Raw genomic sequence first — 22,026 nt, 5'->3', positions numbered from 1 at the left:
AATCTGCCGCTCCGATGTTGAAAAGGCTGACACCTCAGACAGTTCCAAAACTCAACAGTGTTTGTGAGATAGCCACGGTCGTTTATCAGCCATGAATTGAAATGACCATCAGAGGTGACTTCAGCAGCTCATAAAAGAAGCGAGGTTTAATTTACAGTTTTACTAAATGTACATTTCTTTTTTTTCCTTAAAAAGTATCATTATACACAATAAATACAATACAAAATTAATCTGTAATACTATACTTCAAATTCTCTCACGGTCTTTTGTACATTATTATTGATCCTGTTTCCGCAGTTCATCGCTTGTGCTGTTTGAATTGCCCACCAGAAGAAGTCGCTCTGCAGCGCCCCCTGTTGACTGAAATGCATGTATGTGGAGAGGTCACGTCTGCATAACACAAGTCGTCTTTACAAAACAGTCTTCAGCCAAATCGAAGTCACGAGGGAGACGTAAAACTGATGGAACTGGTGACAGGATGGTTTGATTCCCTTCTGCTGACGTTGTGCTATCGGGCCCTCGCAGCCGCTTCACCTGTGGATCATGACTCTGTCGCCACTAAAGACCGACTAAAGAAAAGAAGATGGACGAACAGCCAGGCGGACAATTCAAGGCCAACACATCACAGTCATGTTTTCCAGAGCCCCCACCTCCAAAACAGCCCCTGGAGTCAGTCCAGTCGGGGGCTCAGGGGCTGTTATCTGCTCCGAGTCTGCGGCACCAAACTGCCGTTGTGTCCTCGACCGCTGACCTGAGGGTGCTGGACGAGGGAGGACGAGGCGGACCCGGAGGAGGCAGGGGTGATGGAGGAGCCTCCCGGCCGTTGGCTTTGGTGTTGCCGGCTGTTGCCCCCCCGGACGCTGTGGCCGCGGGTGGTGGGCTCCTGCTGCAGGTTGAGGATGCTATCGATGGCGCACTGCAAGTGCTCGTTCAGGGAGTCATCTGGGGGGCTGCCGCTAGAGAAGCTGGCGTTGTCCATGTCGGGGGAGTCCGACTTACAGCGTTTAGCGGGGAGCAAAGAGTCTCGGGTGAAAGAGGACTCCGGGGACGGGGGTCCTGGCGCGTGCTGGTCCATGCGAAAAGTCCCAGCAGTCCTCTGTCTGTGTTTGCTGCTCACCCGCTTGTACTTGACCACCTCCGGGTCCAGGTCATCGTCCTCCCCCCCTCTCCCCTTCGTCCCGTCCCGGCTCACCATGTGTGAGAGATGGTGTGTGGATTTGACTCCGTGATTGAAGACCTCGTCCACCGAGCCGCCGAGTCGCCCCGCGTCCTGACCTGACACCTCTCTCCCCCTCTTCTCTACCTTCACATTGGCCACCACAGTCCGCTCCGGGGGTGAGGAGGGGGGAGACGGCGTGGGTTGAGGGTAAGACACGGACTCGTCCCCTCCCCCTGGGACACCTGGTCGGACTCGGGGGCTGATGTTTTCCCGGTAGGTTTTCCTCAGGGGAAGGCGGCAGGTGGTGTGTGAGGGCGTGACAGTGGACGCAGGGTTGTGTTTGACCCCCCCTGAGTCACGGTGGTCCAACGTTCCATTCATTTGAGAGGTGTGTGAGGACGAGGTAGAGGAAGATGGGGGACCTCTGTGAGGCAGACTGGACTGTGAGGTTGCTAAGGAGACGGCCGACTGTGTTGTGCAGGGGGTGGACTGAGTTCTGATGACGGAGGCAGCGCCGGGCGTCGGCCCGGACTTGGGTGGTGCCCCCGAAGCGTCCGGCTGAAGACGAGCCTGTGATGCAGGCTGACTGTTCTGTGGGGTTTGAGGCGTGTGGACCGGGTCCAGGGCTGTGTTGTGGACCACCTTGCTGAAGCCGGTCTGGTCCTGTTTGATCTTCAGCTTCAGGCCGATCCGGCGCCGTGCCTCGTAGGTCTTGATTGGCGGTTTGCTGGTTCTCTGAGGAAGAGCGTCATCGTCATCGTCGCTCACGTGTGAGTTTGAGGAGGAGAAAGAGGGGGCCGGCGCTGGAGCTCGACTCAAGGGGGCGCTGGCGGTCACAGGTTCTGCTGCTAACCTGCTGGGCGCTGAAGGAGGAGGGGGCCCGCTGCTGGACCAAGACACTGAAGCTCCGCCTCCCCCCTGCTTTATGACCAGCTTGGTTGGGAATGAGGGTGTGGAAGGAGCAGGAGGAGGTGGAGGCGGGGCAGTGGCGGGAGCAGGGGCTGGAGCAGGAGCCGGAGCAGGGGCCGGAGCAGGGGCCGGAACAGGGGCCGGAACAGGAACAGGAGCAGGAGCAGGAACAGGAGCAGGAGCAGGAGCTGGTGGGGGGTTCGGTGTGAGGCTGGGCCTGGGAGGGGTCAGAGCAGTAGGGGGATCCGCAGGTTCTGCTTTTGGAGCGGAAACCAAGGAGGCTGCGGGTGGCACCGGTGACACAGCTGCAGGCGACTTCTGCTGCGACAGAGCAGTGCTCTCCATCATCCGCACACTCGCCACAAACTCCTCTGTAAACAAACAAACAAAGAGTAAACAAATAAACCCACGGCCACTCTGGAGGTTGAGAAGCTAATATTCAGTGGTTTAACAATGTTCCTCAGATGGAGCTACCTGGTCTCTCCTTGGCCATGACCCGGTCCTGGTTCAGTGCCACCTTCTCCTCCTGGATGAACATCCGGTCGATCATCACCATCTCTGCGGACGGTCCGAGTCGCTGCTGCAGGCGCACAACAAACATCAGTTAACCAAGTCCTCAGCAGAGAGAGAGGCATTCTGAGAGTCACACTGACTTTAGACTCGGAGAAGAGCAGGTAGCGATATTTGTCCAGCATGGCCTGAGTCCTCTTCAGCAGCTGAGACGAGACCTTCTCAAACTCATCGTCCACTGGAGAGAAGGACATAAGAGAATCTGTTAGATCAGCGCCGTCGCCCCTTCACTGCCCTCTCACTACAGAACGTCTGACACATGGAAACCGAAATCTTTATTATTTTAGTTGGACATGTAGTTATCCATACGCAAAATGTTCTGTAATCTTTTCTTGCTTCTTAAAAAATGCAGACATCAAACAAGTGTATGAACAAAGAATACTTTCCAGGCAAAGTTAAAGGAAAAGCAATTGAAAAATAACTTTTAATTCAAGGAAAAATCAGCTGAAATTGAGACAAAAAACAACAACAGATGGCAAAAACACAGACGGCATGTGACAGGAGGGGCCGAGGCATGCGTCAAATGTGACTCCAATATTTCATATATTTGTATATGTAGAGATCTGATCTTTAGGTTGAGTGTAGAGGTGATCCTGAGCAACTTCAGCCACAGCTTCGTTTCCTGTGCTGTTGCGTGACTCTATCAGAGCTCACGCTATAAAAGCCGACACCTCCTCATGTTGCATCAGAGCATGATCTGACCGCAGAGATAAAAACACGCAACAGATGGCCCCTGCGCGCCCCCTCGTGGTCGGGAAAAGTATAGCATTCCGTCAAACTTCAATTTGGCTAATTGGAATTGAATGGCTGAACTGTAGCAGACTTCAAGGAAACAGCATGCAACAATGTTTGAGTGTGTGATAGACGCGAACCGAAGCACAACTCTTGAGACAAAGAAGGTGCTTTAAAAAAAAATAGAACACTTAATCCAAATTACTTAATCCACAATTATGTTGTGTATAAATAAATTACTTAATAATTACAAAACTACTACTGAATAAACAGACTAAGAAAAACACCATACATAATTTAAAAACAAGACTCTATATCTTATCTAAACCTAAACATATATTTGTAAAAAGTGACAAAGTTGAGTTATTTTTTTTAAATCATTTTAAGAAAAACCTTTTCAAACACGCAAGTCTAACTAGTAATAAAATAAATATAAGATCAATTTCGGTTTAATACTATCCCTAATTTAATGCTGACTTCATTGACAGCCTGCAAGAGGACCTCATGAGGCCCCCGACTGCTTCAGGTCAGGTCACCTCTGGCCATCTGTGTAGACCGGAACTCAACGTTTTGGAGCCAACACCGTTTCTTTGTGAGAATGCTCTGAATATGCTTACCTTTGTGGTAGTCTTGAGGAGAGTTGGCGGTTCCCTGGTAGAGGTGGTAAGGCAGAAGTCTTTGCAGTGTGTCCTCAAAAGAGATGAAGGGGGCGCTGTAGTTGGGGTGGAGAACTGAGCCTTGTTGTTTCCTTAGCTGTTCCAGCAACCTGCAGTCGGCATGAACAGAAGATTGCCGATAAACAAGCAGCTTCACTGATCATGACTGCGAAGTCAAAAAGACAGACAGCGCCACCGACCTGGCTTCTTTACTGGGCTCTGTACCAAAAGGCATCTTCATAGTTGTCTGTGGGGAGAGGAACAGAGTCAGAACCGACAAGACTCGTTCACAACAGAAAGATCTTGAACTCTAAAAGTGACACGAGGTTAGCGGTCCAGAAGCTGGAGAACACGTGTACCTGAGTTTGGACCAGGGTGGGGGGAGGGGGAGCAGGCATCTGAGTGAGTCCGGACCCCAAGACCTGAATCTGTACTCCCCCTTTCCCAAGAGTCATCCCTCCGACCGAGCTGATCACTCCTGGTTTTGGCTGAACCTACAGGGTGGTCAACAGAGTGAGTGGCTGAGGAACCAAAGCAGAGGTGGAGGGCTGGGTCTCACCTGTGCAGGCTGGGTAAGGCTGGCAGGAGTGACAGTCTGGTTCACCATGGCACCAGCTGGTCCTGGGGCTCCTGAGAATACCTGTAAGTCACTTGAGGCTGGAGACAGAGAAGATTTCAGGGTTCCTGCTTCAACTATGAAGATGACATGTTGAGGGTCCGAGTTCCTCTCTCACCTGTAGCAGGAGTTTTAACTAACACAGAAGTGGGTTGCAGCGCCGGGGCAATCTGAACGGGGGTTGCGGTGCTGGATGTCGACGTGATCACCACTTTGTCTGGAGTCGCGTCCTGTTGAGAGGTGAACTGAGGCAGCTGCTGCGCCGACTGCTTGACCTGCAGGAGAATGTTCTGCTGCATCTGGGGACACATTAAAGACTCTTTCTTAATGATGACCCGAACTAAAGACCGTGGCAAGGTGAGGAGGAGTCGGTGAAGGGGGCAGGCTGTGTACCTGGTGCAGTTTGTCCAGCAGCTGCTTCTGCTGTGGCGTTGGCTGAGCGATGCCTGACAGCGTCTGAATTTGGGATCCGACAATTTGCAGATGGTGCTGCTGCTCGGGAGTCAGGCCCGGGAGAGCTCCCGGCGTTTTGACCGCAGGAGTGGACGAGGAGCTGACAGGAACTGCCGTGAACTGTTGCGGTGCTGGCTGGGCGGGGGGAGGTTTGGGGGACTGCGAAACAGGGGGCTGTTCCGGCTGAAAGAGGGTTTGCTGGGGCTGGATCTGAACTTGAATGTGAGTCTGTGTTTGCTGGACTTGAGCACCCACTTGGGGCGCCTCTGATATTTGATTATGGACGATGAAGAGAGGTGGGTGAGAAGAGGGCGTACAGGAGCGGGAGGACGACTGGGACTGAGGCTTCGGCTCTGACGGTGGGCGCTGCTGCTGCTGATGTGGGGACTGGATCTGCTGGCTCAGAGTGAGTGGGGACTGAGACGGCTGCGGGCTGTCAGCCACCGGAGTAGAGTGACTGGTTAAGGCTGGCGAGGGGGACATGCGCTGCTGGATGTTTATGGACTGCTGGTGTCCGCTGGAGGGAACCTGGAGGACATTTGGGAAACGTTCAGATCATTTACAACAAATGGCAGGTATGAATTTGGAAGGAAGATTTGGCATGCAGACAGTTCAGAGCAAACAGGATTGTGGTTCTGGATTGATTTGAAATACATGGGAGTTGGGCGACATGTCTGCAACCAACAAACTGTTGCTGACAGTGAAAGGTAAAGTGAGTTGTAGCCACATCCACAAGACTATGTTCCACTTTCAAGAAGGCTTTGTGCAGCCTGTCGAGAGAAGGACTTCTGGAAGCCACTTAGTAGGCACCTCCTCTTGGAAAATCAGGCAAAAAGGTACTCTCAGTGTTGACAAGGCTACAGCAAATTCAATGTTAAGGTTCTGCAGTCAGAACACATCCTGCAATGTTTTTTGAGGTGTGTGGGGGGTAGGTGTTGATCTACCTGGTATGAGGAACTGCAGAATGTACACACTGACCCAGAGACATGGACTGTTCTTAACATAATTCCCTCTGTACAGGACTAACCCCAGGTGTCACTCCAGGATCGCAGTGTCAACATCTACTAAATTACTTATTTCAAACCCTGGAGCTACAAACACCATAAGGTCTGAATGAACCACCGTAGCATTGCTCTCACACACTCAGCAGTAGCAGGAGTAACAAAAACGTTAAACATAGACAGGTGGATGTGGTGTTTGTGTCAGCGTCACATTCCATGGATAGATAATACCACTTATTAATCGCCCAACTCCAGACAGGAGCACAAAAACGTGGATCAGAGAGTGTAAAACTGCACCGAAACAAAAGTGTTAGATTTGTAGCTGTTTGAAGGAAGGCACAGGAAGCAGGATTTACAGAGTAACACAGGAAGAGAGCAGTAACCACTTGGAGAACTTGAAAGAAAAACGGTCTGTGGGCTGTGAAGCAGAGGGCAGTCTGGACACTTCAGGGTTTGGGATCATTGGGATGTCGGGATTGTTCAGGGTTGTAACAGTGATTGGAACGTCACAAAGATGGCGTGGCTCTGAGCGCATGTGTGAGGTCTACTGCAGATGCTCAGCATGAGGGTGAATCTGATTAGTAATTGATGCCCAGAACATGCAGGAGGAGTCGACATGGGGATTAATGCTGATGATAAATACAAGTCACTCATCCATCTCAAAGTCTCATTTCTCAGGAAGCAGCAGACACAACAACAAACAACTAGGTTGTGTCAGCTACAAAGTTCCTGCATTTGTCTATCTTGTAGTTCTGATGGAGCTTGAATCCGAGCTGAGCCAGGATCCTTAATTTTCCTTCCAGCCCTGTGCCCATCCTCCTCTACAACTTGGATGTCTTGGATGGAAGGAAGACTGTTGGAGAATTCCAGGGAGCTGGAACCTCCAGTTAAGGCCATAACAACAGTGACCCTGCCTCAGCAGTTCAACACCTGAGGTTCTTTAGTCTGGCATTCACAACAAACAACTGAGTTGACAAGACCCCAAAAAACAGGCCTTGTATAATGCGGTGCAGCAAGAACCTGCGAACATCAGGCCACAGTCTGCTGCAGAGAAACCAGGTATCTTCATTCTAGGGTTTGGATTAGCTTGATAATCACGTATGGGTAGTACGAATACCTGACTACTGTAATGTTAAGACAATCTTCACCAGCATATTCTCGATCAATTTATGTCTTATGAGAACCTTAACCTTATAATGATACTGTTATCATGCAAATCTCACTTCAAACACAACACACATCACGTTTAAAACACAGGGGGCTCCTGCATGTCCTGGGTGTCATGCAGTAAGTGAGTTAATCCAACTTTAAGAGAAATTAGTGGTGAGGTTGGGAAGCATGCGTTTTCTGTAAAAAAAAATTAAAAAAAAGTTGGATGGAACACTGGATGAGTTGTGTAGTCAGCATTTGTTAGTATTTGATGTCTGATCCCAGATTCTGCTGATTCCATCCTGACGTGAAGCTTGGCATGGACATGCATGAACACACACCAAAGCAAAGAGGGAGAGAGAGAAGCTACAAGCAGATGAGTCTTTTTGGCAACAATGAGAGATGGAAGGAGATGCTGTGTTTACATAGACCAAAAGAAGTTGACCTGGACCGAAAACAAAACAATTCCTGAGACATGTCCTCAGTAATAGACCTCAAATTTGTCTCAGTCAAACCTCAACATCAGCCAAACGTAATGATGAGGAATGGAAAGTTAGTTTACCAGTGTGCAGAAAAGTTTCCCATGAATGCCCCAGTTTATATGCAACCAAACCTGAAATAACCTTCTCAAAGAATAAGCTAGCACATCTCAGTTGAACACCAACAAAAGTTCCACTCACATGAAAGATCAGATGTGATCTAACAGCATGCAGCAACAATTAACATTAGACATTCCAATAAAAAACCAATAATTACCCAGCTTCAAACACCTAAATCTCCCTTGGACTTGTTTAAACAGCATTTATTGTAACATTTTATGCGAATGTTTATAAACTTGTCAGTGCCAAGCCTCCAGCTAACAGAGCAACGTGCTGGTACAGCCCTTCTCTACTGAGAGCACTGAGGTCACAGTATTGTCTTGTGAGCGGTCCAACATCAGGTCATTGCCGTCTGTGTAAATGTAGCAGCCAAAGAGTGTGGAGAACATTGAGACGGGGCAGGACAGAGACTCTAAAACGGTGGAAGCAGCGGCAGCAGCAAGTGGGTTGGGCTTAACGTAAGGGGCATGTCTACCTGCTTTACCACTGCTGTCATGTGGGAGACCCCAGGGGGAGGGCTGTGCTGCTGACTCCCCCAAGAGTCACTTAATTGGCTGTCATTGACAGCAGGGGCAGGAGTATTGATGTTGTTGCTGCTGACGATAACAGACGCTGGAACACCCACAGGGGGCGTGGACTCAGTCTCTGAGTGTTGGTGCTGCTCCTGATCAACGCACGTTAACCATTACAGGAAGAGGAAGGAAAAGAAGGGTTGTTGGATGAAAGGGGGGGGTAAAATATCGAACCAAAGAAGTCAGACCAAAATATCACTCTGTGCAGGTTATAAATGCAAGTCATCTGAGCAAGTGTGGTGAGTGAGGAGACGGGTGAACACTGACCTGCTGGAGGAACATCTGCAGGGACTCTTGACTCAGGATCATGCTTGAGCCCTGGTTGGTGAAAAGCAACCTTCCAGGACTGTTCTGAGCTTGAGAGGGGACCAGCCCCACTGCTGTCACAGAGGATGACGTCGATATAGACACGGACGGAGAAGAAGAGGACACTGTGGTCGCCGTGGAGACAGAGGAGATGGGCGGCATGGCGAGGACAGATGACTGTGATATGTGCTGCTGAGCGGGGTGAGCTGCCTGCTCAGTCGTGCTTCCTAAAACAGCAACAGTCTCTCCAGGCTGGCCCTGGGCCATCGTTGCTGCCCCGACGCTGCTGCTGCTCGGTACTCCACTTGGCTGGGGTTGCAGGGCCGGCTGCAGACTGACAGCAGGGCTCAAACCCTCCACCTGACTCAGCATGGTCAATGAGTTCTGGATTGGCATGCCCTGTATAACAGTCTGTGCGGGTGTGACGGTGTGAGTGGGTGTCTGGCCTTGACTCTGCGACAGCGAGACAGGCATCTGAAAGAGGGTAGGCGTGCCCATCTGACCCGGCTGAAGCTGGATGGGCGCAGACAGGATGTGGGCTGCACCGGGATGACCCTGTGACGTCAACACTTGACTCAAGTTGATATTTTGGTTTGCACTTAAAATCTGGTTAGCAATCAGCTGTCCGCCAGGACCCTGGCTGGTTATGATGTGGCCCCCGGGGTGTTGCGTCAGGATCTGCCCACCAGCCTGTAACTGTGGCAGGAGGAACTGGTGGTTCTGACCTTGTAGAACCGTCTGAGAGGGGATAACGATGCTACCTGATTGGTTTAACAGGTGCACACTCAGGGGCTTCCCAGATGGCTGCGCTGCCTGCTGTTTAAAAAGGGTTTGTTGAAATTGAGGGGCTTGTGTTGTTGCTTGGGTACTCAGGACCACGTTGGAGCCTGGTTTTCCAGTGAGAAAGGTGACATTCTGAGCAGCAGACACAGGGAGTTGCTGCAGTCCAAGAGCCTTCTGCGCGTCGTTCTGGAGAGGTTGGGTTGCTGGCTGGGGCTGCTGTTGCTTGAAGAGTTTTGGCTGTATGGCTCCGCCCTGGGGCGGCTTGGGCTGAATTGGGGTCGGTGTGCGCTGAATGATAACGTTCTGCATGATCTGCCCTTGAGGTTGCGTCTGCGGCCCGATTCCCGCACCTAGAGAGGCGGTTCCGAATCCCACCAGCCCACCAGGAGCAGTCATTGTTCCTCCACTGCTGCTGTTGGTGGTGCTGACGCAAACGGCCGGTCCATTTAGAGCTTGAGATCCCAGGGTAGCTTTGTTGCCTTGGATCAAGAGACCTCCTGGGCCTGCAAGCTGGGTCTGTGACCCAGCACCAGACACCTCTGTCCCAGGTTGATGTAGCTGATAACCACCCATGGCTTTCGCCAAGATGGGCTGACCCGACTGATTTATGGTCATGACTGTGGGTTGACCTACGACTTGAATCTGTCCAATACCTAAATGCCCAGGTTGACTTCCGTTGGGTAGTGTTTGAAGACTGGAAATGGGTTGAAGAGTCACATTTCCCAGACCCACAGGCTGCATGAATGGTTGTACGCTGATAGCCTTGTTCATAACTTGAGGTTGGAGTTGCTGCGCAAGAACTGACCCTAGCATTTCAGCCGTGGCATTAGGTGGAGTAGCCGTGGTAGTTGGTGCCGAGCCAGGGAAAATTGTTGCAGCCCCGCCAACCCCTATTCCAACACCAACGGTAGCCCCACCTGTCGCAGAGAGGCTGGCATCCGGCAGTGTTTGAACCACCTGTGTAAGGCCTGGGATTCCAAAGGAGCCCAGGTCGAGCTCTGCTTCTGCCTCCTGCAAGCTTTGTTCTGTGATGTTGGCCTCGGCCAAACTCTGTTGCAGGATGTCACAAGGCTCGTGATTCGTCCCCAATCCATTGCTCCCACCTTCTCCATCGGGTGACCCTCCCAGGATGTCATCATCCTCAAGGAAGTCCAGGTCAACGCTGACTCTTGGCTCATTGGCCGACAGCTGGACTGTTGGCTGGACCTCAGGAACATGTCCCTTGAAGGAAAACAAAAGCAAAAAATTGACAAGCAGAAGACATCTCTCAGACAAAAGACAAGGCAAAACAACTGCGAGATTCACTAGAAAATCAAAGTGCATAGATGTTAGTTGTGGGGCAGTTGGATGTTCGTGCTGCGGTGAAGGATAGAAACCTGGGGCACAGTTTGAGGGGACTTTACTCACCCCAGCGGCGGAGAAGAATGAGCTGGAGGGATCACTCGTACCATCCAAAAGGTCGTCAGTGTCCAACTACAGACACACCCACCCAGCACAGGAGGGACAGACAGAAACCAAAGGAGAAACCCAACCAGCAGGCAAATGCCAACAGGACAGAAAAAAAGATCAGTCAAACAGAAAAGGGGAGTAGGGCAAGAGAAAGCAGAACATAGGCGAAGGAATAACACAGGGTAGGTAAGCAAATGCTTGGAGTCATAGTACAGCAATGTTAGTAGCTCCACCAGGTAACAGTTAGCTCAAATTAAAGTCAAAGCAAGCAGGAACATTAGTTGGTACAGACTAACATCAAGCAGATAGTCAGAGAGGGATGGACAGGGCAACACTTTGCACAAGATGCTTAAGGTTTTCGGAATTTGAATTATATCTCAGTAAAAAACTCACATGGGTCTCAGATCCATGAAGAAAGTCATTGAGAGCTTCTGGGTCACTGCAAAGGAGAAACACATGTTCAAAGCAGAGCATATCAAGATAAAGGTCTACAGCCACACGATCTGTTCGTACATTTTAAAGGCCTTAGACTGAAAAAAACAACATAGAACAGAATACAGCAGAAGCCTAAACTACCCTTCATGTTGTTTCGCTTAAGGCTGGAGGTGAGAGTTAGGGAAGCACATCACATCCTCAATGTTGAGAAGAACTTACCAAATTACATCTAGAAGGCACCTGCCGTCTTCATCATCCATGACAACTAGTGAAGAGAAGAAGCCATTATTAACAATGAAACACTGAGACCCAAAACTGTCCAGCCAACAGAATCATTACATTCTGCAACCATGTGAAAATCAGCTTTCACTGAGTGAGAGGGACAGTGACAAATGTCCAAGACACCTGACACAACAAAAAAATACTATCAATCATCTGTGTTTTTAACAAAACAGATTGTTTTTCAAAAACATGTGTGTAGTTTCAGGTCATTTCCCAATTGTACGACACCGTGAACTGGAAGTGATCTCACTTGCTGGCTTTTTTGTAGCACAACTCTGTTTCACATACAAAAGTTAGACATCTACCAAAACAAATGTATAATTCAGAACACAATTACAATAACTGCTAAGAAACAATTTTTTTTTCTTTTTAAATTTATTCTCTGAAGTGTTTTTTTTTCTTGAAAAAAATGAAATGCTGGCCAAAAAAATGGTCCAAACTTGTACGTTCAATGTTATTAAGAATAAAATATGGTTAGTATATTTTATTCCTAGTAAGAATAAAATATAATGAAACCATAACAATTACCAGGCTATGTTTTTCCTTTACATTTTCACAAAGGGCAAAACAGTGTTGGGGATGTTTCGTACAAAACTGGCAGAGAAAAAGGGAAAAAGATGACAGAATTCTAGAATGAAATATGTCATAACACTGTCGAAACAAACTTTCGAAAGCATGTCATCACTAATTTACACTCATTATTTCCGCTTCCTTAAATTACTTTTGGAGGAATAGTAAATTAACACAGGTAGAGAAGTTCTGTGTTGACAGTACATTTGTAGTATGTGACTTCACCTTACATAATGCCTAAATCAAACCATTACTAAGAAATCCCTCATGGAAATTTGTCAAGCTTATTCCACAAAAGCTTGGTCACATCACGGGGTGAACAGTTCACAAACAAAATGCAAATCCGAATAACAAATATCATTTTCAGCAGTAGTAAGGCAATGCAAAACACGTCAAATCAGTGCTTTGCACAATTTCATGGCAGGACATGAACAGTGTGAACCTTTCCACCATTGTCCATTAGCATGTCCATTGGTCAAGTTGGACAACAAGTTCTCGTGACAGTGAAACTGTTCAATTAAAAAAAAAAAACTGATCTAAACAAATGCTATGACACTGATGAATATAGAGGATTATGTCATGCAATCACCAAGGTACTGATATTTAAGTGAAGGTAAGTGGTGTCCCTCAGTGATATTATTTATAATGTTGTTTCTCCTTAAATTTATGTTTATTGTCTTGCTGGTCAGGTTATAGTCCAAACTCCTCCTTTGCTCAGAAAGTGATGAAGCGATGGTGAAGGTGAGTGGAGTCGCTTCAGTGATGGAAAAGAAGTGTGGAGTGATAACAGAGTTCACATCAAATGTATTAAATGTTTAAACCAAATCACAATACGTTATGTCACATCGGTGAAAGACCTCACTCGCGCCACTGGCTTCTTCAGTTTAACAGTTTGGGACTCTTAAAAGCGTTACAATTTAACAGTAAACGGTGATGCAGAACAGAGAAACAAATTAGATATAGTGTGATTAGAGAAGAGCTTAAGATGTGTTGTTCGAGGTCTAAAAAATAGCCACCATGGATGCTAACGTCCAACATCCTGGGTCCAGCACGGCAGGAGAAAAAAACACAACAAATCGAAAAACGCGCGGGTTTCTCGCATTCTAGCCAGTTTTAAGTTCGCTCGCCCGACCTCTTCCGACAATCATAAAGAACAATCTGCGTCACCGACGTATAAGAGGTCAAGATTCACTTCTAAGACATCATTCGAGAACGTGAAGTGGAGACATCCGCAGCTGCCGCTCTACAAAGGCGGCGGATCGTAGCCATTACTCGGTCAGAGCCATTGAGATGAATGGAGTCGCTGCAAGCGGCTAGCTGCGTGCTAACTGCTGTTTTCTTGCCATTTACGAACCATATTTCACCATTCGCTGATTAACAGTGCTTTTCAACAGATGCCTGTCTGTCTGAAGTATTCGATCAAATGTTAAAGCGCTCGACATGGACTTGTTTTCTGCGGTTTTCGAATGCATCTGGAGGGAATTTGGCTAGCCTGGCTAGCTAGCCAGCCAGTTATCAACAATATTCAGGCGTACAGCTAGCCTGAGCCTTTGACATTCAAAACAAACCACCGGGATTCGCGATTGTGCACGATTAGTGTAACACGCCGCCTCGTTTTAGCCCCAGAAAGGCGCAGTTTTCTGCTGGAAAGTAGTAACGCAGTTGCGCAGCGAGCTATCAGGCTCTGCTTGCAAGCAAAATATGAGTTAATGTTGGAATACTCTGGGATGAAGGGGGAATGCTTGGGAAGTCGGTGGAAAACGGCTCGTACAGCAGCGATGCATCCAAAGTGCGGCGAGTGTGCAATGTGCAGCACACATGCAGTGTGCAGATATCGCAGCTTCGACGCAGTTATGGTTATTATTGTACAAATTGTTACATTGTAACAAACTCACCCGAGACGCTCGAGGTGCAGCCAGCGCGGGGTCTCCAGGACAGCCTCGCACGGGCTGCTCATCAGGACCCAACTACAGCCAGGAAACGAGAGGGCCTACATAGTGCCTGACCAGAATTGCAAGGGTTAGCGTAATAATGTCACATATGCCATCTATACCGACAAAATAAATGTGTTCCCGCCTCAAATGCTTTTCTTGTAATAAGCAAGATTCATCAATAGACGATACTTCATGAAATCATAAATAATAAATCACAATTTTATGACGAAATATTCTGATTTGCTGCAAAAGGGATTAAATTGGTACCACATACATAGAAATACATTGATTTAAGCAAAAACAATAAAATGCGCACACAAAAAATAACTAGTCTGTTTTTAAGGAGATCAAAACATGTTCTTTTAAGCTCATACAAACTGCTTCAAAGACTTTTAAAGAGATTTATGTTTTTAGAACGTGTGAGTATAACGTGTTGTGGAACTCAGACATCAGCCTCCAATTCATTATATGTCTCTGGCATATCAAATCATTTCACATGACACTCAAAAGACTAACAATTCAATTCCATTCAAATTTAAATTTCACAGAAAAAAGCATTGTTTCAAATTCATGTTGACATTGTGACCCACGACATTCATAGTATTTGCCAGACTGTTGGTACCAACAGTGTGATGTGACGTCGAGAGCTTCACCTGTGAAAGTTTAATGCGCCCTTCAATTAATTATTGTAGCAATATCAACGAATGTCCCCTTCACATGGGAGTCACACAATTGTTTATAATTACCATAAAATAACGATGATATTGCATTTGCGATAAACTCTTTGGAATACTTTGTCAAAAAAGTAAAACGTCGTTATTATAAACCGGACGCGAGTGAGAACGATGATGCCTTCAGGTGACCACGTACTGATTGAGATCGTGACAACGACAGATGATGTCATTTAAAGCAATGGCCGAACTTTATAATTCAAACCAGGCAATTATATTTAGCTTAAAAGACATTATACACCCATGTTGATGAGATTGTCATTTTATATAAAGCAAGTGCACTTTTACGGACAGAACCAATACCAACGCTGTAACATTGTCACATGACAAGGGCGTGGCTTGTATGATGACGTAACAAGACAACCCGCTACTGCTAGCAAGTTCTGTTGACTTGCTGTTATTTCTGTCTTCTTTTGCCTGCCAGGTTAGTAGTGAAGCAAACATGGACTACAGCGGGAAGGAGAAAGAGGCCGTTGCTTTAATGGCGGAAGCCGAGAAGAAAGTAAAGTCGTCACAATCCTTTCTCGGCATGTTGTTTGGGTAAGTTTGTGCTAAGCTAAGGGCCAGGTAAGCGGAAGGGGGTTAGCTGTCTCGGGTATCACCTGATTTGTCGTCGGACATCTGTAAACACGAGTCTTTCCAACCCGAACACGTACATTAAACATAATAATAATTCAAACGGATTTACATTATGTTGGTACTAAGTTAAGATCTGTTGATACCCAGTGCTTGGAACTATTTATTGTCATGAAAATGCGCATTTGTGTCACTATGCGCTACATAAATGCACCAGAACCGTGGCGGTAATATGGTTTGGCTGTTTCTTAGGAACTATTTATACGCAATTTTGTCTGACTAACGGTTCTTGTGATTGTATAATAGGAGTCATTGAGTTCTCTAACAACGCCATCAGGTGGAGAAACACGATTATGTAGTAATTAAACAATGCAATGATTATTGTCGCTTGACAACCTTATGTGTACGTCATAATATGGTGGACCTATTGATTGTGGATAGATTAATTCATAAGTATTCAAGATGTGTATGATTAAAGTTTAGCTGACTCGCGGAGTTGTGTTTTGAGACAGAGAAGCAAGTTGTAATATAAACAAATCAATTTTCAATTACAAAAATGAGTTCTTTGAAAATTCAGCATTCAGACCTGTTCTCACATCAAGATGATGGCAAGTTTATAAAGCAGGTGTTAACAGCACTGTGACAAATATATTGACGCAAAAACAGTTTGCAAATCATCAGGAAAAGAGTTCTCTCTTTTGGTCCCAGTAACACAGACGAGGAAGTTTCCACCTTGTGTTTGTAACTTCCGTCTTTACCTTTGCCGCAAATACTGCTGCCTTGAGTCTCTTAACAACTGCAATGGTGGTGCATCTCTAATTCAGAGTGTTCTTGAAAGGATGATTCTGTCCTTCCTTCCCGCCAATGTTAAATGTACTGTATGTCATTGTGAAGCATCCACAACTCTTGATTTCAGTCCTCGCTAAGCTGCTGTTTTTTAAAATGACTGTTTTTGGTGTAAGCAGCAACCTCAATTTTTTTCAACTGCTCAAGTTGTGTAGCTTTTCCTTTGACATGTCGTTGGCATGTTTGCCTGTCCATTGACTGAAGTGTGTATTTTGTCTTCACTCAGGGGTTCCTCCAAGTTAGAAGAGGCTTGTGAAATCTACGTAAGAGCTGCTAACATGTATAAGATGGCCAAAAATTGGTGTGGTAAGTTCAGCATCTTGGTAGAAGAAAAACATTGCACAAGCGTCGATTTTTATCTTTTCCTGCTTAAGCAAAATGCAAAACCCGGCAATTTGCTTCTGCTGTGTTAAAGAAATTTTAATAATTTAAGTTCTTTTGCATTGTTACGCTTCTGTTTTAACATAACATTATTTTTGAGCTGACAGAGTATCAATTGAACTACTATTTGTTTTGTTAGTAAATACCTAGTTCATGTAATTCCACTGAGGAAAAGTCTTATATTCTGTAAAATATCATGGATAAACATGACAAACAACTGAAATAGAGGAATATTTTACTCAAAACATTAAACATTTATGTTTTTTTGTACGGTGATAAATGACGAACTTTCTGTTTCTGTCTGTTTCTTACTCGAGCTACGTGCCCAGAGTTTTTAGCACCACCTGCTGGATCTGTTAAACTATGCCACACTGCTATATTTAGAAGGCGCGTTATGCATTAGGGCCATTTGTTTGCGACTGGATCAGCTTGATTACGATTGAAGTAATCCAACGCTGCCAAGTCTTGAAAACGACACATCCATGCGAGATACTGCCAGAATTATTTTAACTTAATAAACAAGTGTCTTGTGATGATCACTTCACAAAACTGCTTATTGTAACCCTGCTTTTCCTTTGTTTGTCTTGTGTTGTCGCAGCTGCTGGAAACGCGTTTTCGCAAGCAGCTCTCCTTCACCTGCAGATGCAGAGCAAGCACGACGCAGCCACCAACTTCATTGATGCCGGAAATGCCTTCAAAAAAGCTGATCCACAAGGTCCGTTACTGCAGTGATTGTCCTGGTGTATAGAGGGCGCTGTAGAGGCTCATGTTCTTGAACTGCTTATGAATAATGTGTTTTTCATTCCTTTTAGACTCGATAGAACATTTTTAAATGATAACAGACTAATAATTTGCTCTCATGTCGCCTGTGCGGAAAACGCAGATTTCATGTCGCTAGTTTTAAGGATTGTTTATCGAAATAGTAACATTTCACCTGTTCACCACCAGGGGGCTCACTCTGAACCCTTTATGAAAAAAACCCCCACTACAACTGAACTTGTATTGCTTTCCCAGAGGCCATCAACTGTCTGAACCGGGCCATCGAGATTTACACCGACATGGTGAGAGTTGGTGTTGAGCTGTCCTGCAGCATCTGAGAGTGTGGACTTAACTGTCGTTGTGTTTTCAGGGTCGCTTCACCATCGCGGCCAAGCATCACATCAGCATCGCAGAGACATATGAGACTGAGTTGGTGGACATCGATAAGGTCAGCCAGAGGGTCTCGAAAGTCATGGAGCACTTTCTTGTGATCTAGAGCTTCATTGTCCACTATGATTCCAGGCCATTGCTCATTATGAACAGGCAGCTGACTATTACAAAGGAGAAGAATCCACCAGGTGAAGCTCAGTTTAATATCTTTTAATGGACTCATTTCTGGTTTCTGATCCTGTGGGATTATGTCATTATTTTTACTGGTAAATTTTTAAGTTCATTTGAGAAATTTCTCTTTCAGTTCAGCAAACAAGTGTCTTCTGAAGGTTGCGACCTATGCTGCACAGCTGGAGCAGTACCAGAAAGCGATTGAGATCTACGAGCAGGTGAAGAGAGCAGAGGCAGTTTCATTGGCCTAGCCTGGCTGTGTGTGTGTGTGTGTCTTACACCCAGTGTGTATGTCAGGTTGGGACCCACGCCATGGACAGCACGCTGCTGAAATACAGTGCCAAGGATCACTTCTTCAAGGCGGCGCTGTGTCACTTCTGCGTGGACAGGCTGAACGCCACTGTAAGTGCTGCCCTCCCAGGTGAATAATGAGCCCGCTCTGACTTTCCATTTTTCCTCTCTTAGCTCGCCATCCAGAGATACGAAGAAATGTTCCCAGCCTTTTCAGATTCAAGAGAATGCAAGCTGTTGAAGGTGAGGTGCTGAAGCGCCGGTGAGATGATCAGTCACTGCTTACTAAGAATCCATGTTTCTGCAGAAACTCTCTGACGCACATGAAGAACAGAATGTGGACGCCTACACTGAGGCGGTGAGTCTCTCCGAACTCTCAACATTAAGTCTGTTTTTAAGGGTCCTGATAGGTGGAATAATGAGGACTGTCTGTCAGCCACTTCCTGAGCTATGTTTGTGTGGGAAGTGTTGAATCTGCTCAGTCAGTCCGGTTAGAGGCAAGGTGAGCTGAGCGCCAGCTGAGGCTGGCCTGGATTAAAAGTCTGACTGTTCTCGAGCCTGAAGAGTATATGAACCTGCCAGACTGCTCTCTCTCCAGCCTTTTTGCCAATACTCCATTCACCCTGTAATTCACTGCACATTTCGCTGCAATCTGACAGGAAATGTACGTACGTTTATGTACTTTTCACAGGGGTCTGTGAGAGACTCGCTTCCTCACCACTATCTTCATACTGTGTGACAGCGCCTCAGACACGGGCCGTAATGTTCGCTTTTATATAATTGATTTTTTGTTATAGCTCATAATGCTCATCGCTACAGAAGACCTCTATTGCAAGAAGATATTACAAACTTCATAACAGTCGACTGAGTTTACTGTTGTTTTTGACAACTATGATCATATGATATCTTGTCGACTAAAACCTAGACTAAAACAATTAAGATGACAAAATTGGGACTAAAACTGAATCAAATTCTGCAGTCAAAGTGAGCACTGTTAAATTTCTAATGGGAGAACATGGGGTCGGTCCATGGACCCCTCTCCACTTCGGTCATGGGATGTCTTGTGGCCGGAGTCATGGCTGAAAATTCTAACATGCCACGATGAGTTTGTTTCTCCCACACCAAACGAGGAAACCCAGTAGTATGAAATGTAAAGGAGTCAAATGTAACCTGCACTTGAGGGACGAAGGGATGGGTGGAAGTCTTAGCCAAAAGAAGATAGAAATGAAGGTGATGGGAAATGGAGGGATAATGGAGAAAAAAGGTAAAATCCCAATGAGGATAGAGAGGAGACTAACAAGGAGTGAAGGTGCACTAGCAGGAGGAAGGAGGAAAGACAATGAGGAGGGATGGATTCTACCTCGGGCTTAAAAGAGAGAGGAAGGAAGGAAGGAAGCAAAAGGTCAGCAGATGGAAGATGACAAGGGAGCAGAGCAAGAAAGGAAAGTCTATGAGGAGTAAGAAGGAAAAGAACTGCAGGAAGATGGATGGATGGAAGAAAGGAACAGGAGGAATGGACGGAACTAGGAAGGATACAAGGGAAACACGAGAGGAAGGAAGAGGGTTTGGGAGGAGAAAGAGAAAGACAGTGAAGAAGTGGCGGGCAGACAGACTGATGTGTTTTCCTGCTGCAGGTCAAAGAGTTTGACTCCATCTCCAGACTGGACCAGTGGCTGACCACCATGCTGCTGCGCATCAAGAAGACCATCCAGGAGGAGGAGAGCGACCTGCGCTGACCTCTGACCTCTGCCGCCTCGTCCTCCCACTGGACTTGGTTCCACGCCTCTGTCGCACTCGAACGCCTCACCTTTAGTTTCCCCTCCTTTTTAACAGAATGGCCTTGCAGGAGCGTCTCAGAGTTGAACATACCAGCATGTGCTTTTTTTACCCTCATGATTAAAAATATCTCAGCAATAGCTTCACCCTCATCATTTGAGTCTGGTTGGCGACAAACGAACGGTCAAATGCAAGAGCACTTGCTGAGTCGACTCTAATGGCCTTACACTGTGCAGCTCTCAGGACGCCCAGGTTCCAGATACGTCACTCGGTGACAACAAAGCCAACTCTGCTTTTCTTTAGATCTGAATGTTTTTCACTCAACTAAAGAAGTTTTAAATTTATACAACAAAATATGCACATTTCCTGAAGAAAGGATCTTTTTAACAGTGACAATTGTTTCTTTCAGAATTACGTCAGATTCTATTTAATATATAAATAAAACAACCCCCTTAAACTCATTTGTGCTCAAAACGATCGTTTGTTAAAATCTGTACATATAACATTTGTCAGTTTTATTTTGAATTGACTGTCATCAATTTCACTCAAAATGTTTCAGTTACTGGACATGTTGGTTTGGTTTCAATTAAAAGTTTTGTTTGCCATCATTTCACAAAACAAGCTTTTTTCCCAATTAAAAGTTTGCTTGTTAACCTCAATGGTGTCTGCAAAAATGTTTTCAAATGACAAATGAGTGATCGACAGGCAAATTAATCTGGATTGTTGATCCTAGATTATGGAATTTAGAAACCTCTTTACTCCCTGAACTCTCCACATTCTCTCTACATGTGCTTTGTGGACTTGGAGAAGGCGTATGATCGGGTGCCCAGGTACATGTTGTGGGAGGTGCTTTGGGAATATGGAGTGCCAGTTGAGGCCTGCACAATCTCTCTATTCCCAGAGCGGGAGTTGTGTCCTGATCTGTGAGTGCCGGTGGGGGTTGGTCTCCAGGGTTACACCATGTCTCCAATCCTGTATTTGCTTTACTTGCGCAGGATTTCGAGGCGCAGCTCTGGTGGGGAGGGTTTGCAGCTTGGTCTGAGGGTCCAGTCACTGGTATTTGCAGATGATGTGGTTGACATAGCCTCATCTCGGTGTGACCTCTAGCTCAGCTTTGCATCTGAGTGTCAAGTGGCTGGGATGTGGATCGGCCATGGTTCTCATCCGGAAAAGGGTGGGTTTAAGTATCATGGGGTCTCGTTCTTGAGTGAGGGGATAAAGGAGCTGGAGATTGGTCAGCAGATTGGCAGTGGCAGTTGGGCTACTGCACTGCTGAGTATAAGAGAGAGCTGAGCCAAAAAGCAAATCTCTCTATTTACTGATCAATCTTCATCCCGGCCTTTACCTATGGTCATGAGTTGTGGGTGGGTCAGAAGGAGATCCCCCATACAAGCGGCTGAAATGAGTTTTCTATGATGGGTGGTGAGCGTTTCCCTTAGAGATAGGGTGAGAAGTTCTGTCACTCTGGAGTAGAGCCGCTGCTTCTCCGTGTTGAGAGGAGTCAGTTGAGGTTGTTTGGGCATCTCATGAGGATGCCCCCTGGATGCCTACCTTTGGAGGTGTTTCTGGCATGGCTAACTGGGAGGAGACAGAGGGGTTGACCCAGGACCAGGTGGAGGGATTATATCACTTCACTGGCCTGGGATTGTCTCGGGATCCCCCAGTGGGAGCTGGTGTGGATGTTGCCCGGGAGAAGGGTGTTTGATGCGACCTTGTAAAGCTGCTGTCCCTGCGACCCGACAACGGATAAGCGGATTAGGATGGATGGATGGAGAAACCTTCAGTTCATTATCTAATATCTTTGTTGGGGGGGAAAAAACCCAGCTATCGCTGAAACGACTGAATTGTGTTTTAAATGGTGATGTCCTGAAGATTTTAAGAAGAAATACATTCTTCAATGTTTGATTCCAAAAAAGCAGTATGTGGATAG

The 22,026-nt window shown here is 46.6% G+C and overlaps 2 protein-coding genes across 4 annotated transcripts; one reads left to right on the top strand and one right to left on the bottom strand.

Annotated features, from left to right (window-relative positions):
• Nucleotides 1-107: 107 nt before the first annotated feature.
• Nucleotides 108-14,169, bottom strand: bicra (BRD4 interacting chromatin remodeling complex associated protein). Of its 3 annotated transcripts, XM_053873307.1 has the most exons (15): nucleotides 14,137-14,169; nucleotides 11,609-11,654; nucleotides 11,348-11,393; nucleotides 10,913-10,978; nucleotides 8,684-10,726; nucleotides 8,320-8,508; nucleotides 5,036-5,623; nucleotides 4,761-4,941; nucleotides 4,586-4,683; nucleotides 4,386-4,520; nucleotides 4,227-4,273; nucleotides 3,988-4,136; nucleotides 2,722-2,816; nucleotides 2,543-2,648; nucleotides 108-2,439 (listed from the first exon to the last, which is right to left on the bottom strand). In XM_053873307.1, the coding sequence occupies exons 2-15, from the start codon at nucleotides 11,647-11,649 to the stop codon at nucleotides 698-700; spliced, it is 5,526 nt and encodes a 1,841-aa protein (XP_053729282.1). In that variant the 5' UTR covers nucleotides 11,650-11,654; nucleotides 14,137-14,169; the 3' UTR covers nucleotides 108-697. The 3 variants fall into 3 exon arrangements, with proteins under 3 accessions (XP_053729282.1, XP_053729284.1, XP_053729283.1); XM_053873309.1 differs by lacking the exon at nucleotides 8,320-8,508; XM_053873308.1 differs by lacking the exon at nucleotides 10,913-10,978 and having other exon boundaries at nucleotides 14,137-14,168.
• Nucleotides 14,170-15,234: 1,065 nt separating this feature from the next.
• On the top strand, nucleotides 15,235-20,755 carry napab (N-ethylmaleimide-sensitive factor attachment protein, alpha b). The gene is made up of 11 exons (XM_053872559.1): nucleotides 15,235-15,446; nucleotides 16,555-16,634; nucleotides 17,308-17,424; nucleotides 17,724-17,770; nucleotides 17,839-17,916; nucleotides 17,991-18,046; nucleotides 18,163-18,247; nucleotides 18,327-18,431; nucleotides 18,495-18,563; nucleotides 18,628-18,678; nucleotides 19,955-20,755. Exons 1-11 carry the CDS (start codon nucleotides 15,349-15,351, stop codon nucleotides 20,054-20,056), a joined length of 888 nt encoding a protein of 295 aa, XP_053728534.1. The 5' UTR covers nucleotides 15,235-15,348; the 3' UTR covers nucleotides 20,057-20,755.
• Nucleotides 20,756-22,026: the final 1,271 nt, after the last annotated feature.

This window comes from Synchiropus splendidus, chromosome 8 (assembly GCF_027744825.2).
Source record: "Synchiropus splendidus isolate RoL2022-P1 chromosome 8, RoL_Sspl_1.0, whole genome shotgun sequence".
NCBI lineage: Eukaryota > Metazoa > Chordata > Actinopteri > Syngnathiformes > Callionymidae > Synchiropus > Synchiropus splendidus.
This window is presented reverse-complemented; position numbering and strand designations above follow the sequence as displayed.

Coding starts and splice junctions, on each gene's coding strand:
- bicra (XM_053873307.1), bottom strand. CDS start 11,649: ATGGATGATGAAGACGGCAGGTGCCTTCTAGATGTAATTTG. Junction 10,979..11,347: donor TTCATGGATCTGAGACCCAT/GTGAGTTTTTTA, acceptor GTGTGTCTGTAG/TTGGACACTGACGACCTTTT. Junction 8,509..8,683: donor TGCAGATGTTCCTCCAGCAG/GTCAGTGTTCAC, acceptor TGCGTTGATCAG/GAGCAGCACCAACACTCAGA.
- napab (XM_053872559.1), top strand. CDS start 15,349: ATGGACTACAGCGGGAAGGAGAAAGAGGCCGTTGCTTTAATGGCGGAA. Junction 18,432..18,494: donor TGGACAGGCTGAACGCCACT/GTAAGTGCTGCC, acceptor TTCCTCTCTTAG/CTCGCCATCCAGAGATACGA. Junction 18,679..19,954: donor TGGACGCCTACACTGAGGCG/GTGAGTCTCTCC, acceptor TTCCTGCTGCAG/GTCAAAGAGTTTGACTCCAT.